General features: G+C 38.7%; 1 protein-coding gene across 2 annotated transcripts; it reads right to left on the reverse strand.

The window, feature by feature from the left end:
- Positions 1-382: 382 nt before the first annotated feature.
- LOC132132879 (transforming acidic coiled-coil-containing protein 1-like) lies at positions 383-19,032 on the reverse strand. 2 transcript variants are annotated; one of them, XM_059545421.1, is made up of 13 exons: positions 18,832-19,032; positions 10,719-10,822; positions 6,154-7,159; positions 4,931-4,991; positions 4,169-4,328; positions 3,090-3,142; positions 2,615-2,749; positions 2,270-2,346; positions 2,116-2,159; positions 1,860-2,020; positions 1,665-1,771; positions 1,435-1,555; positions 383-1,325 (listed from the first exon to the last, which is right to left on the reverse strand). In XM_059545421.1, the coding sequence occupies exons 1-13, from the start codon at positions 18,894-18,896 to the stop codon at positions 1,257-1,259; spliced, it is 2,163 nt and encodes a 720-aa protein (XP_059401404.1). In that variant the 5' UTR covers positions 18,897-19,032; the 3' UTR covers positions 383-1,256. The 2 variants fall into 2 exon arrangements, with proteins under 2 accessions (XP_059401404.1, XP_059401403.1); XM_059545420.1 differs by lacking the exon at positions 18,832-19,032 and adding an exon at positions 13,029-13,666.
- Positions 19,033-20,331: the final 1,299 nt, after the last annotated feature.

The following is a 20,331-nucleotide window of genomic DNA, read 5'->3' on the forward strand; positions in this document are numbered from 1 at the left end:
AAAGTAAGTTTAAGTGCTTTTGTGTTGTAAAATTTTGCAAGCAAGCATTTGATTGGATGACTATGACCACATTGCTAGAAATAAGTAACCCATCAGAACATCTAGTGACACCAGAGCTCGCTTTATATGATAAAGTATGATCATTTGGCACCTAAGCACACAGAGAGTAAGAAAACAACGGATGGATCTGCAACCGTCTACAAACTCTCTTCAACAGAAGCTTTGAATATGCTAAAAGCTACTCCATGAAATAATATTCCAGGTTCAAGTTAAACTCTACAGCATTTGAGGCAGAACACTGGCTAAAATCTCATTTTGAATCGTTTCTCTTTTTCTTTAGAAAAAAGCAAAAATTGAGGCGATGGTGAGGCACTTACAATTTTTGGACGATTTAATAGACATTTGCAGCTTATAAATTTAATAAAAGTAATTACATTATTTATTCTGTTAAAACTTGAATATTATTTGAGCTCAAAAGCTGTTCAAGTCCTAATTTTGGGGTTTTAGGGTTTAAGACTATGTTGGCATGTCAGCATAATCATAAAATTGTTTTCAACCTTACACAGAAAAGCTTAGCATTTAATTTCACACTAAAGTCATGGTAATATGCATATGGGTTACTTCTTGTGGCTACATTACTAAAACAGTGAATATAGTAATGTTTACATTTACATTCACTTCCATTGTACAGTAAGTACCTTAATGTTACCCAGATTTTTGCTTTTTCATGGTAATCAACATTACACCACCAGTGCTGTCAACTGATCTTGAACTGAACTCGGGATATTTTTCAACTTGTATCAGGACCTCTAATATAGAACCAAATAAGTACACCGGTTACAGTACTTTTCAATGCAAGTAATGTAACTAAAAAGTTGTAAATAATATGATTTGCTCCCTCCATTATAAATAGCAGCAGTGTGATCATGTAAACTACGAACAAGGCCAGTGACCGTCATCCCATGTCTGTTTCGTTACACCTGAACACACACCCAGAGGGTTCTCCCAAACGCTCATACACACAGCTGCCATAACAGCCAGCAGAAAGTCATCAGAATCAGATATGTGGGTGGTTTTTCCCACCCTCTCCAACATCAGCACTCTATGAATCTGTAAAAACATTTGGGACTCTTTTATTTGATTCTTCAGCTCATATCTTGTTTCTTCCAGTGCCTGGAAAAGTGGCTCCTTCCCAACATGGAAAAAAAAAAAGCAATGTGAGATCCAGCGGCGTTCTTGGTCAGGCTGGCTTCCTCTTAGTCCGTGGTGCCCATTTTTGCAATGAGCTCATCACAAATCTTAGTAAGCTCTTCAATCTCTTCATTCTGTAAATAATAATGTGGATTTTAGATGATGCTTTCTTAGAAAACTAAAAAGCTGATTTGATGTTCCAGCATGGGTTATATTGCATGGGCTGAATGTGTGAGAGTTCACCTTCTGTTCGAGTGCCCGCTCCAGGGACTCCACCTTCATCTGCTCTTTTCTCAGGCCGGCGTTCAGGGCCACGCTCTCTGCGTTAGCCTTAGATCGCACCTGAGCTATTTCCTCATTCGCTCTGCACAAACATACACATATCAGAGATCAATCAATATTATCAATAAAATACATAAGATTAAAGATAAAAAATGCAGATGCATCACTTTAATGGTAAATATTGTTCTTACTTGTCAAGTTTCTCCTCTGCGTGGATTTTGAGGGTCTGATAACGTTGTTCCTCCTGCCTCACGCGTGTGAGGTATTCCTGAGCGCACTTCTTTAGCACTTCCTCATTCTGACAATAGACCAGCAGAAACATCTGGATATGTCCAGAGGAATCATTTATATAGTCAGCATTTCAGGCATTCAAGAAGATCTCTTACCTTCTTAAAGCCCTCAAGAACGGTCTTCATGTTTTCGTAGCGTCTGAACAGGTCAGAAAACGAGCGCTCCACCGAGTTGAGGTCAGCGAGGGCTTGATCTCGCTCCACGGTTAACTGGTGGACGCTCTTCTGAGATCCTATGTTCTTTTGCTGCTCATCTTCTGTATTGGGAAAAATTCCAGACAAAATAAATAAATAAAGTAACCTTTAAAATTTATATTCAGAATTTTATTGCTCTGAGAGGTAGATCACTCACCTATCATTTGAGCGACCGTCTTCTCATACTCATCCACTATTTTCCTAAGGAAATCAGTAAATAAATGTTAGAATGTTTCATTGTTGGGACTGTACTGTTTGGGCATAAAACCTTCTCCGGTGCATTCTGGGAAGGGTTCTAGATTGTGATGTACCTCATTTCAGTGACCTCCAGTCTACTCTCCTCATATTTCCTCTTCCACTCACTGGCTTCAATCTCTTTGGCAATTATCTACGGGTACAAAAACATACTTTTATAAACAGTCCATCACAAGTCGACACACTTTTTAATTTAATTTAAAACTACATTAAAATTTGACACAAAAACATTTACAATTTAAAATTTAGTAATAAAAAAATTTGTACAAAAATATTCAAATAATAATTATTTGAATAATTAAAAGTAAATACAATTCGAAAAGTACAATAAATAATAATTATTTGTTATTTAATGGCATGTGTTTACATGTACTGTAGATTGTAACAGGACTGAGGACTACCTCTTCTCTAATCAGTGTGAGCACTGCTGCTTTGTCTATCTCACTGAGACGGATCGAATCCAGCCCTGGACTCGTCTTCGCTGTGGTCTCGCTGTCTGAAGAGCTGAGAGTCTGACTCTTACACAAACTCTCACTCTGCAGAATAAACACAATCAGAGAAAAACTTTAGTTAGCATTTCACTTTGAAATAGATTTATTATACCTTCTGCATTTATAAATTCTAATAATACGAATACCAAATTTTTCATTGAGGTGAAACAATGACTACACTCTTTCCTCTGACCCAGTTATTAGCTTGCCCTTGGGCAGATTAAGGCCTGTGGACATCATGATCCTCTTAATGGGTTAATAATTATGAATCCTTATCAGGCAGAAATGCACCTCTGCTAGGAGTTAATGTGTTGAACTTAGTCATACAGAAATGGGATGAATATCATATGCCATATCTAATAGTCACTAACAAAACAGAACTTACAGGAGAGGAAAGGTCCTTCTTATCAAACTGGTCTGTAATGCCCACTGGCAGGTCTGAAAAGAAAGGCAGATTATTACTGACTCTAACATTTCCCATTAGTTTATCATTAGTTTTGTTGTTGCTGTTACTTTGTTACAATGATTTCTGAAAATATTCAACAGTTAAAAGTATGTAAACAGTTTATAACAGTCTCAGTGGTTTAAAATTAAGATAATATAAAAATAACCCATAAAGTAGCCAATAGAGGGCAGCACAGACTCTAGTAATACACTTGAATTCAGAAGCGTTTACTTCTGCATTTATTTACACATAATTACACGTTTTATTGAAAGAAAAGAAAAGATCAAACATTAAACGACATTCCTAACGATTTTAACTTTTGTAGTATTTCTTGGTCAAATTCAGCAGCATCCATGTAGGGCGGGACTTAATTGTACACTGTGATTTGATTGGATTATGTAAAGGGAATGCTATGATCTGATTGGTTAAAACGATTTGCTTGAAGCCCTTCAGTCTTAGACACAACGTCACCAGGGAAATAAAAAAGGGACTAGTTTCTGAGGCTAATAAATCCAATTTTTTATAAAACAATATGACAATAAACATCTTTCATTTAGAATAAAATGTCTTTTTGATCTAAAATAGTCTTTTAACAAGGTAACCAGGAACATTTTTTCAATATCTGTGACACTGCCTCATCAACTGCTCATCAAAAACTTCATCAACTTGTGACAAAGAACATAATCTTGGCAAACTTACGCTCTCATGTATCACAAAAGATACTATTTAAAATGTAATGGGAATAACAGGACTAACTGCGACTGTTTTTGTTTAATGGACAAATTAATGTGCCAACAGAACAGAGGGCCGTTCTTTTTCCTGAAGGAGAGAGAGAGAAGCAAGCAGAACAAGTCTGTTTCCCATTCATAAGAGTTCTGTGTCTGTCCAACCTAACAGAGCAGTGCTTGTTAAACCTCATTAATAACAGATTGCCCCAGTCTCTAATGATTATTGATTTATTATCTGAGCATAAACACTGCAGTACTACAAGTAGAGCAGACAGAGCACTTCTCGCTCACCGTCTGCAGTCTTGGTACAGAAGGTTGTTTTGGTGCAGTCTGAAAACTCCTCTGGCCCGTCCTTCTGGCCCATGACAGTGGAGGCTAACTTCTCCTCATCTGTGGCGTGATGGACACGGTGGGGCAGTTTAGATGCAGGATCTTCCTGCACATCTTTCTCCTGTGATATAGAAAGTGAAGAATACTTTTATATAGATGATATATAATGGTCATATTTCACAGATTTTGCAATGATGGTAAACAGATTTTTTGCTTTCTTCCTGCGAACAAAATTGCACTGCAGTTCATCTGTGAATGGGAAAAATATTTGAGCGGTCTAAAAAATTAGTTATAGCCCTTCAGACTCTTTTCTCCTGATAGAGTCTTAAACTCTCTGGGACAAAAGCACAGGCAGACAAGTGACCCGTTTTGGGAACTGCTGGCAATTCCGTTTCAGTTTGTGTTGTGTGCATTTACACAGAGAGAGAGAGAGAGAGAGAGAGAGAGAGAGAGAGAAAGAGAGAGAGAAAGAGAGAGAGAGAGAGAGAGAGAGAGAGAGAGAGAGAGAGAGGGAGGGAACAAGGAGGATGTTTGCTGAGTCACTGCAGTAACCATTAAGTAAAAGAAAATACAGCAAATCTAGAAGCTTTGTATACATTATATACATATTATGTTATGCTTTTGCAGTCATGTACATATACATGTAAAAGATAAGCAAATACATGCCCACACAAACCAAGCAGCATACAATTTGCAGTTTGCTGGACAGTGTTGAAATGATACCTGATTGCAGACATCCAGGACTAAGGACTGATTCTCATACTGCTTTACTTTACATGAGTTCCTGCAGAATAGAATATTGACAGAATCAGTATATGCTTCCAAGAAACACTGAAAAACCTTTTAGCAAGCACTTGAATTGTATTGATAGCAATAATACCGATAGTATCAGAACTGGCTGATCGGATGACATTTGATTTAAATGTGAACTTTTAAAAATGTATGAAGAAAAAAAAATATTTAAACATCTTTATCTTCTGTCTTGGTCTCCTTAAACGTGCACATATTTGTTTTTCATTCCAACTGCCCAAAAAAAGTTTTATGGATAAACATGTTAAAAATGATGTACACCAACATCAGATAAAAACTCCAGTCATATAATTCCCCTGTATAAAGCTGTACTACATGGTGGTCCCATTTTCTTGATTGTCACCATGTTGAGATCACATGACCAAATACCACTCAATGTACAGATCTTGTTAAACCCATTATTTATCATACTTTTTAGGCTGCAATATAAATAAATAATGGGCGACAAATATGCCTGCAAATATGGTAGTTATAAATGGTAGATATACAATGACATCGGGAACCAAAGACTTTTGCTCTTCACAAGATGCCTGCAGGTCTCAAATGCAAGACAACAGTGAAAGTACAGGAAAGGATACTTACAATAGAAAACAGAGAAACCGCACTTGCTCAGTGATCCTGAGGACAGTATGTCAGAGGAAGGGACAGGGGAGGTAGGAAGTACACACAGAGAGGAGGGGATGTGGAGAGGGGACGTGCCGTAAGACATTAGAGGGCAAGATAGAAGCATGAAGAAAACAAATAGGAGTGAGTTTAACCTTCCTGACTTTCACAAACAATTAGGAGTTAGTTTGTAGAGGGGATGCCATAGTTTAGAGGAAAGTGTGAATTGTATACACTGGGACAGTGTAAACAAGACTACCATAAACTTTGCGACTGTAGTCTACGTAGGAAAAACTATTGTGCAACATGAAAGATGCATGATTAGCAACAACAACTGAGATGTTGAAAAGAAAGGGTAGCATACCAACAGTAAATAACACAAAAGGTGTGACAGATGTGTTGATAATGTTTAGTAGGTGAAAATGGCTCCTTTTCACTTATTTTATGCACAGTAGCTAGATACATGCAAAAAAGCCACAGGTGCAACACAGAACATATGTTTGGCCTGTCTGTCTAGCATATCTGTCACTCACGTGATGATCCGGTCTGTGTTTTTCTTCTGAGACTGTACTGCTTTCTTCCGCTGCTCCACAGTTCCCTCTGGTTTGTGTTTGTCTGTAAGCTTCTCAGTCGTTGGTTTAATCGTGTCATTTCCACCTAAGGTCTTTGATGGCTTGAAAGGATCAATAGAGTCATCAAAGTTATCAGGGTCAAAATTATATGATGTTTTAGGAAGTGTTGGTGAGTTATTAAGTTTACTGTTCCCACCAAAAGGATTAAAGTTGGGATCATCCCACTGACTTGGATCAAAGTTGTAGGATTTCTTAGGAATAGGAATATCATCAACGCTTATGGGAGCCACATTCTCAGTTGGCGGTTGGTCTTGTTCTGATGATGTCTCCGGTGGTGGAGCTGCTGCTTCTGCAGCTTTTGGTCTTTGTTTCTTTGGAGCAGTCAGCTTGTTGCTTGTCCTCTTTCCAGACTTCTTGGGTGGAGGTCGCTTTGCTTCGGCATCATCAAGTCCAAACTCCAGCATTACTGGCTGAGCAGGCATTTCGTCCATTAACTCTGTTTTAGGAATACTGGCATTGGCAGGTGATGAGTTTTGAAACTTGGACCCTTCAGTCACGAATTGATTTATAGTATCATCACACTGATCAGGGTCAAATTTGTACCTCCCCTTTGGAATTATCGGAGGATCATCATCCACCTCGTTGGGGTCGACTCCATTCAGTGGGCCCTTCACCTTAAGGGAAGGAGGTCTAGGCTTGAGGGACTTGGTCTGTGGTTTTGCGGATGGCTCTTTAATGTGACCATTGCAGATGTTGGTGTCATCTGTTGTTCCTGCTTCAGCAGGATCGGGTTGATCCATATCCATGTCAGCAGAGGAAGGCTGGTTCCTGAGTTTCAGGGTTGGGGTTGGGGCCACACTGCTCTGCCGCACCACCAAGGCAGGTGCATCCTCAGGAAAGCTCTCGTGCAGGGTCAGGTTCTGGGTTTTGGTTGTGATGAAGGTCAACTGATTTATTTCTGGGAAACCTGTGAAAAGTAGAAGAGGTAATAATTTTATCATGGTCCACAAATTGTTGAAAACAAACCCTGTTGAAACATGTATACAATAATATGTTACAGAATATTGCAGCATACACATCTAATAATATTTTTCTTGTCATTTCAGGGTGTCTGCACTTTTCCTTTTATATGTTCTTAGAGCACATAAAGTATACTCTATTGTTAACCTATGGAGAACATTTAAAGAACAGACTTCCTTAGGGCAGGAAATGCTTCGCTCAGGATGCAAAGAGCTGAACAATAGTCCTCCCTTCCCTGTCTCCAACAGGTATAAAAAAAACAACCATTTTAGATGTACTGAAAAGCCATGATACGATGAAAACTGCCTCAACAACTGTACCAATTCAAGCTGCTCTAGAATGATACACTACACATCTACATGTGAAATTATGTCTATACTCAAAGCAGCCATTTAGAAACACTTTCCATTGACAGACAGTCCTGCTGGCAGTCATCACTGAGTTGTGATGCAATAGTCAGTTGCTTAGAGACAGGAAGAGACAGTCTATTTATAAATGAGATTTATAACTTCGCACTGACCTCCGATTGAGGCAGCTTTGAGAAATACTAGCTGTTATCTGTTCAAAATATTGACATACAAGAAAGAACATGTCCAGTGGTGAAGAGACCGTTTCTCACAGTTGAATTTGTGAGTTCAGTTAGTGCTAACACGACATGAGTTGTGAAGTTGTTTGAGGGATATTTGTAGTGGTTGATGGTCTGAGGTGGTAACCGAAGGGTTGCTGGTTTGATCCTTACAAGGACTAAGCCATGAGCCATAACTACTGTACTCTTATGTAAGGCACTTAACCACAGATTTCTTCAGGGGACTGACCTATCTTGACTGACTTGATATAGATGATATATCATCTATGTAAAAAGTTCTTAGCACCATTCTAGATTAACATAACATAAAAAACCACATAAAAACGCAACTTTTAGTCTGGCAATGTCTGGCAACTGTAATGCAATGGTATACTGGACAAAAGAGGAACTTGAGTTTTACCAACTATCATTTTAGGGGACTAGTTTTGTGTGTATGAAATTAAATCAACTGCAGTACTTCAGCACTGTAATGACAATATTTCACTCACAGACCTTCCATAAGTCCTCTCCAGTGCCCACACCCAGTCTTCCTGCTGATTATGCCAAGTTCTATCTTTCTCTTCCTCTCTGTCTCTTTTTGTACACATCTGGTACTGCGCTGTCCTTCAGTGTTAAATGAGATGGCAGCCCTTAACACTCTGATCAGCACTTTTAAAGTGTGATTGCTCTTGTCATCACTTCCAGAGGTCAAGGTCATCTTCTACATTTATAAACTCACTACATTTACAAACTAATTTCTGCAAAGGATAAACCTTTTGACAGGTATGATCCGTATCCCTGTAAGTTCTGTGACCTCTTTTAAGCAGCTCTATGTTTTATTAACTATGTCAATTTAGGGTCATGAAATTCATTCATATTGTGTAGGTAACAAATGTTGTAGCAGTTTGCACTCCAGATAAGGATGTCTGTTAAATGCTGTTCCACAACCAGAAACATCCAGGCTATGAAAACAACAGTTGCTATTTGAACAAGCAACACCAATGAAGAAGAATCATCAGGCACAATGCTATTGGTTATGCAACCAGCACTACAGGCTGTTACTTGAGCGTTCTCTTCGTGGTAGAAGTGTGATGCCTCAACAATGTTTATTTCATCAAAACAGAAAGAGCCTGGTATGGACAGCATGAGCTAATATATTCAAAACACAAATGCATTTCAGAGCCATTTTCATTATATAACATAACTAAAATAAGAACACTCATCCAAGGCAAATGCATAATGCTGTCACAACATATTACTCAAAAGATACCACATACAACAGCCATAAAAATTAAACTGTACATGACTGAGCTTGATCTAGAGTAGTACATGCAGTTGTACAGTAAATAATGATTGTTTACTCTGACATCAAAAAGCAACAAATGTGAGCAAGAGTTTATATCTGACTTTAAACTGAAGGTGTAGCTGGATTTAGTGTCTAGGGTGGAGATGGCACAATGAGGCTACTGTTTACATAACCACAAATTCTGGCTAAAGCACTGTTAGCCATGAAAATGTGTGTTCCAGACAGCTAACACTGGCGTATGTCTGTACAGCTGTGAGGATGAGGATGTCTGTGGTGGAAACTGGATTGTGCTCTGCTGGAGCCAGACTTTTACTGGCTTTCTGCTCAAGCAATCCAAACCACGACACGTAGGCTTGGAAAAGCTACTTCTGTTAGCCTAAAGCATGCTGGATTTCTCACAAAACTCACAAAAAAAGGATTTATTCCTTTGAGGTATAACAATCAAGCTTCAGGAGAAAAATGAATAAACTAGAAAAATGGTACAAGTGAGCTAGCAAGCCTAGTTTTGTGTCAGTGAGTGCAAATGTGTGCGGAAAACTGTCTGTGTGTGGCATTTAGAGCAAAGAATTAAATCACATGATGTTCTTTGCTGTGAGCCTTTGACCTTATTCATTGATAAAGGTGCTCTGAGAGGAGCAGGCGCTTTTGTTAAATTCCAAACTCCTGAATTCCAAGCTGTGCACTTTTCCCACACTGGGTCAGGGGCCTCACTTTATCCAAACCCCTATTTTCCAACCTCAAAACCTACAAAAACATAACTAATACTGTCTGCAATGATTAAAATCAGGCTGAGGTCAAAATGCATCGATGCTGTTGAATCTTTGCAGCGCAAACCGAAATTTCTTCATCCTCACCCATGAAACCACTGGAAGACTTCATCAGAGCTTCACCCAGAGACTAAAATAAGGCTTTAGATAAAAACAACAGAAAGATGCACGTGTTTTCACGTATTCTCTTAACGGTAGGGACAAGTCCAATTTTAGAGCGTTTATGAGATTGTAATGAGCAGATAAATTCCTCAAAAAAGTCTGGGGAAGAGCAGCTGTTTTGAGTTAGTGATATGGTACACTCCCCTGAATTTGGACACATGTCTGATGGCAGAGAGGAACATTTTAAGAAAACAAGGCAAGCGTTTAAGTAAAAGAAACTGTTCTGTATAAGGAATTGGATTATGAATCTATGAGTGTCAAAATCTAGCTTGGAAGACAGAAAGGTCTTATGAATGGTGCCCAATTTGCAAACAAATTCTTTTTAATGATTCAGTCAAACCAATGCTAAAAATGTTTGTAATTTTTCCACTCAATCATAAGGGAGAACGTTCTCTCTTTTGATTTATTAGATAAAGTAGAATTTATACTACAAATATAATTTGGTCCAACATGCCCATGTTCCCAGCACTACTAAGGAATGACAAGAAATGCTACCTTCAATATACTGGTTACAAGATCACACATATAGTACAACACACACAAAAAAACACATAGATACAAACTTTAGTCTTGTTGCCATGGCAACATCACATTGCATGAGAGGAACAGAGGCACATGTAGCGACAGGTGCTCTGTGGCATCTCTAAATCTACGGTCTGTGTCGATGGCTCTTAGTTAGCATGTGGTGCAGGAGGTCTTCTTTTACCTGTGCTCTCTGTGATTGGTTCATCCAGTGTGGATGGTTCTTTATATGGCTGATGAACAGGCGTCTCAGCTTCAGGCGTTTCAAATTGGCCCTCTGAGTCCGAACTGATGGAAAATGAAGAAAAAAAAATGTTTGGTTAGTATTCATCTTTGATCCACACTCTGTTAACAAAAGGACATTGCCTGGCATAGCTTGATTTAAATGGATGGATAATGTTGGATCAGGGGTGGTCAGTATAAAACAAACTCATCAGATCATCAAATGATATCAATATTTAATGACACATTTTGCGCATGTGGCTTAAAGCTTTAGCCTTGGGTGAATTGAAACTGAACTGAGCACATCATGTCCTCATTATATTACAGCGTTTCCCAGCTGTGACACCAATACTTTCTGCATATTATGGTTTATCAGGTCTGTTTTGAAGTTTTTTGTGAGGTAACACTGAAGAGCTTTCTAGATTAAAGCAACAGTTCACCCAAAAATTGTAATTCTCCATGAAAACGACTTGCTGATCCTCATCTTTTTCCGAATCCATATGACCTTTTTTCTTCCATGGAAAACAAAAGAAGCATTATGCAATTAGGCCTTCAAGTTTCAGAAAGGACATAAAAGTGTCACAAAAGCAGACCAGGTGACCATTTGTGCTTTTTATTTTAAGGAAATAATGATTTCAACTTGTAACATATGACTCCTTAAAACTTTTTAGGACCCAGTCAATGTAATTCAATGAAAAAAGTTGTAATTCAAACACTAGTTGTCATGTAGACAACAATTTAATTTTTGAGCATAATGGTCATGAAGTTGAATGAGTTGAAGGGGAAGAATTGTTCATTTAGTGTGTGTGTGTGTGTGTGTGTGTGTGTGTGTGTGTGTGTGTGTGTGTGTGTGTGTGTGTGTGTGCGCAAAATCAGTTTCCAAAGTCTGGGAGAACTGCCCAGTCTTGTCACACTAGGGCACCTGCAGTCCCATAATACTGTTAGGGAAGTAATCATTACTAGTCCAGCAAACAAACACAACAGACAAGAACATAGTGGAATTTATGCTATGAAATGCTATTTAAAATGTTTAGAAGAAAAAGCAAAAATATCCATTTCGGGCGAACGCAAACCCAACACAAACCACTCGACTACATCACGCACAACTCATGCTGCTTGTATTGACTAACACTGAGCTCCATAGAAATTAGTAGATCTCTACAGAATGTGTGGGTGGCTTACGGTGTGTTTTTCTAACTTTCATGATCCTGTCACTCTTTTGGGCCATTGTTCAGGTCTGTGTAGTGATTAATTTGCGGCAGTCTCTCAGGCTGCGAGGTGTTAGGAAAGAAAGGATTCTTCCTGGACAGAAATGTTAGCAGACATCTTAACAACAGCACATGGACAGGATGTCAACAACACGGCTTCGGGAAAACAAGCCAAACAACTTTTTGCCTAGATGATACATATTATATTAATATTACAAAAACAAAAATAAAGATAAATTACATTTTTGCATTCAAGTCTATCAAAACAATGTTAGGGTTATGCTTAAAAAAATAGCATGTCTGTCGCACAAAGATGTTGGACGACCTAAACTCCAAAGCTTAATAGTCAGGAACAGGAATTTCTTAAAATCTTCAGCCCCAAGTATGAGCAGTAGCAGTGCTAGTCATATCATGAACTAATGAAGCAGAGTTATAGACAAATAAGCGTCTTCTTTTAACAAAAGAAAACAGAGCTGGGAAAAAGAGAGTCATCTATGGCCAAGGAAATTAGCCTTGTCACAGTTGGGGGGTTGGGAGAGGAGAACGCTTAAATTCTGATCTTTATCTGAACACAGGGACACATTAGACTAACAGCTAGACACTGAGCCATGCACACTTCCTAAGGAAATCCCCCAATGAAGCTGAAAACACCCACAAACACACCAAGAACGCACATGTAGATGAACAAACGTGTACGCACCACTTTCCCCAACCGTGACTAGAGCACCAACAGACATCGACATTCAGAGCCTCTGATCTCTGATTGCTTTGATCCATGTGGCCGACTGCTAAGCCATGGCTGTCTGCACAACCTTTCAGAACAGTTAACACCATCATCTGACTCAAACAGGTGGCTCTGGGGGCAGTTTTTCTAAGGTTGGCCTCTACGGTTTGATCTTGGACCCATTTTCAAAGTAAGGAAATAACTAACGAGCATTATAAATTACAGATATCCCACACGTCCTTTCTTAAAAGCAACCTGAAACCCCAACTTCATATCCCCCTGTAGAACACATCCTCATTTTCTTGCTCATGCCATGGAGTTAACAAGGTTCTAGACTTGCCTGCAGCCATGTGATCTTTCATCGTCCTCTTGATCTCCTTGCAAAGCCTCTCGTGTCTCTTCTTGAAGGGCTTCGTCGTCCATCCCCAAACCAGTCTCACCTTCTTCCTCCTCTCCTCCTCTAACGGCTGACCAGGTCCATTTGGCCCACTGCACTGGTGACAGCCAAGACATCTTCGACCTCTTACTGGTGACACGCCAAGTGTCTACAGGAACAGCTTGTGGGCGAATCCAAACAATTGAGTCAGTCTCCCCTTGCTTCTATTTCTCTCCTCTTTTCTTGCAGATGTTTTTTCTCAGTGGCAGGCAATGCTTTACTTGGTCTTGAAGCCGAGCTTCACGTTTTCATCTCAAAAGCCTCACTGCTTCCTTCCTCTCATGCGACTGTTGATGTTGAGTTCTCTCGCGGCTTCCTCTATCTCAGCGCAGAGTAACGAAGAGTTTGCAGTCACCTCCTTTCCCCTCACAGAATCCCACAGCAAAGATCAGCTGGCTGCCAGTTAACTCCCCGGTCCACCCCTCCTTTTTGGGATCAGACTATTGAGAAGAATCTAATGGGGGGAGGAGAATAGAGAACGCCTGTATCTCTGGTCCAGCTGATTCAACAGCACCCGTGGTGTAGGAATGGTAGCTTCCTTCCCAAGCAGAACTGCCTCTCATGAAAAGCAGAAGGGAACACAAACCGAGACTGAAGAGAAGGGAAAGGGGGGCTCCATGGTTTCGGTATGGAGACTGTGGAATGCAAGGCTGAGCTCCTCCTCTGTCTTTTTTCCATTAACCATCTCTAGCCTTGAGCTCCAGCTCACAACCAGGAAAACCTGTTCTCTCACTTGTCTTTTACATTGCAACCTGTTTGGAATGCCTCAGCAGATCACCTGAGGAAGACAATTTATTCCCAATATTCCATTTCTAATGGGAAATAGACCACTATACCTCTACAGTATCTAAACAAAAAAGTCCTGAGCTAGCCTAGAAAAATAAAACACAAATAAAGGTTTATAACATGAACTAAGTACTCTCGGTGTGTACATTGCATAATCTAAATCAGGATAATACAGTGCTTAAGGATTTAGTTGATGGATACTGCACCAAGTATCTCCATTCTGCACCACAACCACATCCTTTGATCACTGTCAACAGACTTAAAATACAACCCCAGAGAGGCCTTGTTGCTGATTGTTGCCATCACAAAGTATATCCGCACAACCAGAGCAACAGTTCTCAAGGCCGTAACATGATTGATCGTGAAGATGTCCCTTAAAGCCTTGGGGTAACATATATTTGGACTCCATGTAGATGATGGGTCATTCCACATCAGAGGTCTGCAGATATTTCAGGCAGAATTTATTATGTGAGACACGATTAGAAAGCCTGTACCAGACTACTTGCTAATGCTAATTGTGAAATTGACATCTCCTTTCAAGGCTAGGATTTCTTAGAGCCATGTTACTTACATTCATATCTAAATGAGTGTATGATGTTTTGGTGAAGAGATTGGATAAAGCAATCTCCTCCTTTTTCGTTGGAGGAGACTTTTCCTTATAAAAGCCCACCCATATACGTTATGGAGCATTCTGTGAGGTTTTAATTCCAAATGCTTAGGATATGAGGCTAAGATTCCATTATGCAAGTTGAGGAGGACTGCACAAGGAGGTCTCACATTTCAAACACACGTGGAAAACTTGGCAGGAGACACCACAGAAGCCGGAATAAAAGAAAACACAATATAAGATAAAACAGGCCACTGAAGAAAGTGCTTCTCAAAAGAAACGTTGCTCTATTTCCCCAAAACAATGACTGGGCACACATCTCAGAACATTTACCGTTAACAAGACACTAAGCAACCCAAACAGACCTAAATATGATGGTTTCTCAGATCATTTTGGTTCGAGGGAAAAGTCTTTAGGGAGTGTGCATCTGTGCTTCTAATTTAAGATTCTACATTTGGAGAATTGAACAGATTGAAGCCATTGAAGCTCTGTGTAGATCCACCAAACAGCCTGTGATAGTGAGTTTTAAATTTGTCAGTCTAGAGAAGCTCTGCTTTATGAAAGCAACTTCTGTCAAGCCCAAAAGTAGAATTCTGAAATCTTTATAACATACCTGAAAGGAACTGAGCCAAGATTCCAACATATGGGATTCTAATAATTTAAAGTGTTGCTACATTTCTTACAAAAATCAGAAGCAACCCAAAAAGACTTTCTTCTAAATTATGTGATGTGACTGGTTAAAAAAATTAAGGGTAAACTGACTAACTAACACTTGATATTTTTTGTTCGGGCCACTTTATTTCCCGAACACAGCTGATACGGCTGTTACTATGAACTTGTGATGTCAGGCCAGTTTACCACATCATAACAATGACGCTCTCTGATAACCTACAGGGCATCATATTTCTGTGTTCAGAGCCAGGCTCAGCATGATATCTCATAAGCTCTCAGCATCCAGTCTTGGTAGAGTGTGAATGACGACATCTGCTGCTAGGGAGACTTCACTGCATTATCTAAGACTACATACTCTTAAATTCTCATTTTTGCATCATAACAAAATTATTCAACTGCAGGATTAGAAATATGTTTCGAGAACATTTGAAACAAGCATCGTATGAAAAGATGCCTTTAAGAACCAATTCATTCCTCGTTATTTAGCCTTTAAGGAATTATTAGATCTGTAAAAAAGAGATGTGATAACAGACAGCCAGAACTAGCCTGAGGCAGAAGCACACCATCTTACATAACAAATCTTCACTGATGTGATGAAATTGTAGTATTATTGTCATTTGTGTCAGAATGGAGCTCATGCATCCAGAACAACACATCCTCACACGGCTGCACTTCATTGTTTACTAACGGGAGCCAAAAATAGCTCAATCAGCTAAACAAACACTTAACATTTCCAGAAAAGACTGGAACATGATGGCCAATAAATAGTCACCTCTCCAATGCTGATAGCCTTCGTGTTACTTAATCTATATAAAGCCATATAGAGATCCAGTCTATTTGTAGCTGAGCAATCATTGTTATTTTTACTGGAGTCATAAGACAGGGAGAACAGCTGTGCCAAAACAACTTTCATGAGAAAAACAAACACTTGCTTTAGAGCAAGGGTGTATCTCAGCATGTGTCCAGAAACACTCAGTTCAGAGTTTATTACTGGTTTGATACAGTAGCTCAACATGAGATTTTGCATAGATTGCAATCAAACATTATCAGTTTGCTATAAGCAAACATAAGAGGAGCATTAGCAATATTTTAATTACTGAAATGATTTAGCCAAACTTTTTGGATGATATTAATTAGGGAAGATGGAAAGTTGAAAAATATGACAGTGTTTAAGTTTTAATATAATTTGAATTTTGCATAATTATGGTTTGAGTCTTCTCTAGAAAAAAATCATAATCCTTTAAGCACTGCATACAGTAGGTTAAAACCAACCTCTTCCCTCATGAGGTGTTAGTCTGAAGTCACAGAGCCACCTCCTGGTGAAAAACTGAACTACTTCTAATGCTACAATGAGTGTAAAACTATAATGAGTGATTTAAAGGGGAACTATCTTCAATCATACATCAACTATATCAACTTGAAGCTTTAATAAATCCGAAATTAGGTCATTGTGTCGCTGTCTCTATTTCTCTCGGTTTTTTTACAACTATTTTTACATTTTCTGTTATGTTCATGATATACCAACACCATCACAGAAACAATGAAGTATTATTTGCGATTTTAGTTAATTTGCCTCATTTTATTTAGATCTGTAATACTGCCCGTTTCAGCTAGCTAGGAGTGTATAATGTACAAAAACGTAGCCTAAGTAGTAATTTTTACTCATTTAAAAGATGAAGCATTGAACCAAAATGTTTTGAACCAATAACTTCTGAAAAAATGTTGAGCTGCTGAAAATGCAGCACACTGGCCACATCTGCTGTTTAAATGGAGATATATGCAAGCAGATTTTTAAGGTTCATACTTTTCTATATTATAATATCCTATAGTTTCACTAAATATAAAGCAGCACAACTGTTTTCTCCTGAGCAGCAAATCCGCATTTTTGAATGATTTTTAGAGGATTATGAGACACTGAAGACTGGAGTAATGACTCCTGAAAGTCAAGCTTTACGTCACAGAAATAAATTACCATTATAAATATATGCAACCAGAAAACTGTTGTTTACAAATTTTAACAATATTTCACAAGATTACTTTTTAAACAAATACTTTAGTGAGCATTAGAGACATTAGAGAAAAATCTTACTAACACCAAATTTTTGAACAGTATGTATTGGTAGATTTTAATCCATGAACTCAATGCTTTCATAAACATCTTCATCTTGTACCCTTTAATTCCAAGTTTTTTTGTATGTTTTCTTTTTAGGTATGTCATTACGACATGCGCTATGTGTAGCACAACTTGACACAATACATCACAATATAGAAACTCAGCACAAGTATGCGATTGTCTATATCATATGTATGAATGCAGAATATAATTTCAACGTTCACCCTCTGAGCCAAAACCCTCCAGCCCTCGGCCCTCTCCAAACAGAAACAACATTCATCAGACGACCTCCTTATTAACAATACATTTAAAAAGAAAGGAATGTTTGTTTGAACAGACAATTCTGTCTTTCTCAAACTTAAACTGTAATATTACTAACTTCAGAATGACCCAGTTATAAACAACGACAGACATTTTAGACCTGCACTCTGGGAAAATGGAAACATTGATTAAAGTGTCCTTCTAAGAAGTGCTACCAGCATGAAAGAGCTATTTTTAGGGTCTGTTTGTACAACAAACCCTGGCCTGCACAGAATGAAAGCCTGACAAGTAAAAAAAAAAAACGTTCAATCATGATCTGCCATAAAACGTCTTGCAAACTGGACCCAATCAGATACATCATGTGTCAGATTTTCTAATTCAAATGCAATTTATTAAACACAAACTCAATGAACTCGGGGTCACATAAGGAGAATTTCCCATTAAAAAAAAGACTACACCGTGCAGTTTAGTGCACTACAACTTGAACTTGAAGTGGTTATGATTCAACAGTTCATTTAAATATGAAAATAAGCTACACAAATGATGGCACATGTCAAATCGAGCTCACCAAAAGATGGAAATTGGCATTCAGTATGAGTTAAGGACCTAATCTAACCCTCAAGAAGTACTTCTGACTAGCTGATGTGTCACATCTACACCTTTACAACCCACTGCAGATGGTAATGCAATAAGGTTTATGGATGCTCTTTAAGACATAAACAAATTCTGTGAGCATGATACCACTAAAGATACTTTCCAAGAACGCTCCAATAAAGCAGTCATGCCAATATTATCGTGCTTACAGTAACGCCTCGCTAAATAAAAGTTGTTTAAATAGGCTAGACTGCAAAAAGGCCTGAAACTTGTCAGTGTACCTAAAAGGCATGGGGTTATTTACACAAGAGCTGGGGTTTGGTTTTAGCAAAGCATTGCGTTACATTAAGACAATTAATTTAAACATTTCTAAAAAGTCTGTGATTGAAGCCTGAAGCTGTTTTATGCAAAACCACAATAGAAAGGAAACATTTTAAGCCTTGCAAGTTCCCAGAATTCATCTTAATCCATGAGAAACTTCACCAGCATGACGGCCACACCTTTGCTGTCTCACCATGCACTGGGAAGTGTTAGCAAACACAACACATATGACACAATGGCACTGAAGTGATGTCTCGAATCTAAGCAGGTACAATATTAACAGAGTTTTACTGCACATATACACAATCCATCTATCATATAAAGTTAAAATAAGAAATACATGTCAAACTTACATGCTAATGCTCTTCTGTTTTATGGAGTTTGTCCCATTGCCCTTCTTGCTTTGGGATCCCCCCATGATGTCGGTCTGTTTAGAACGTGTACAACTAACTTCAACTAAATTCTCAAGATGGTCCTAGCAGGTGTAGCTGACTCATTCTGGCTCCTGTCCCACAGTTAGAGTCTTACAGCCCAGTGCTACAGCAGTGACGTTGCAAAGTGTGTCAGAAATGCTGAAACACTGCTTGTTTCTACACTGTACGCCCCTCCTACCTCAGCACACACACTCCTACAGTAGCTACAGTAGCACATGATCTCTAAACACACACACACACACACACAGACAAGCTGTCAGTTAGACGTGGGATGTTCCATGGAAGGCTGGTAGGGAGGGATACGCATCAGGCATCCATCCTGACAGGTTTATCTCATCGTGATCTGAATGGACCTGCATTGGGGATCTAGGAGATCATGTTTTTCTGAACAAGCACTGACATGTTGACAAATTTCAGCACTGTTAACAACTCTTATAGACAAACTAGAAAATGTTGCTGTGATCTCTTGAGACAGACTAATTGAGGTTCAATCTCATATGTGGGTCAAATCTGATTAGCTGAGCTTCTTTTAGACCATATCATGATAAAAACTGTGATATGTTCTAAAATATATGGAACATAAAAGATGATATTCTGAAGAATGTTAATGCTTCTCCTTTACACACAATAGAAGTGGATGGGGACTGGGGCGGTCACGCTCAAAAATAAAAGAGAATCAAAAGTAGCCAATATGACTTGTGTAATAGAATTTAAAGCCATGTGATAGCTGTGTGTGAAGAAAAGACTCAAACTGAAGGTGTAATTCACTTGCAGATTCTGCCTAACATGTCTTTTTGCATTCCACAGAGGTATGTTATACAAGTGTCAAAATACATGAGGGTGTGTAAATGTTGACTGATTTTATACAAGTGAACTTTCAAGATCTGGACAGATAATCATAAATAATTTAGTTGAAATAACTATCAGTTTCCTTCATGCAAGGTCTATGACCTTCACATCAAAAGCAAGACATATTTCAGAAGCTTAACTGAAAATTAGCATCATCTTTCTATTGGTGAACTAAAGTGAATAAAGATACAAATGAACAAACAGTGTTACATAACAGTTTATATACCTAGAAGTACCTTTAAAAGTTTTTAGTACACAAAACAACTTTTAATTTAGAGTAAAAGTTCCAGGCAAACGGTTGAGCTGAAGGATGCCCTCACATATACCTGACACATTTCTAGCTAAATTTGCAGATCTCACATTGCCGCTGAGTGCTACCACTGAACATTTCTAAACTGACGTTGCTCTGGGACACATCTGGTTGACTGGATGGTTAAAGCAACAATGTCTCTGTAATCAAAAAGTAGCTGAAGACACGCATCATCCACAACCATTTAAAAGGAGAGAGAGTCAATGGGGACCAGCAACAGAAGGTGAACTATTGCTTTAACAACTCCACACACATACCAC

Source organism: Carassius carassius, chromosome 49 (genome assembly GCF_963082965.1).
Source record: "Carassius carassius chromosome 49, fCarCar2.1, whole genome shotgun sequence".
In the NCBI taxonomy this organism is placed as follows: domain Eukaryota; kingdom Metazoa; phylum Chordata; class Actinopteri; order Cypriniformes; family Cyprinidae; genus Carassius; species Carassius carassius.

What these genes read in the sequence shown, in the direction of transcription:
- LOC132132879 (XM_059545420.1), bottom strand. Translation starts at nt 13,201, where the DNA reads ATGTCTTGGCTGTCACCAGTGCAGTGGGCCAAATGGACCTGGTCAGCC. An exon ending in TCACACTGATTAGAGAAGAG is followed by an intron (nt 2,347 to 2,614) that starts GTAGTCCTCAGT and finishes TTGTACCCGTAG; the next exon opens with ATAATTGCCAAAGAGATTGA. An exon ending in TTCTTGAGGGCTTTAAGAAG is followed by an intron (nt 1,772 to 1,859) that starts GTAAGAGATCTT and finishes GTCTATTGTCAG; the next exon opens with AATGAGGAAGTGCTAAAGAA.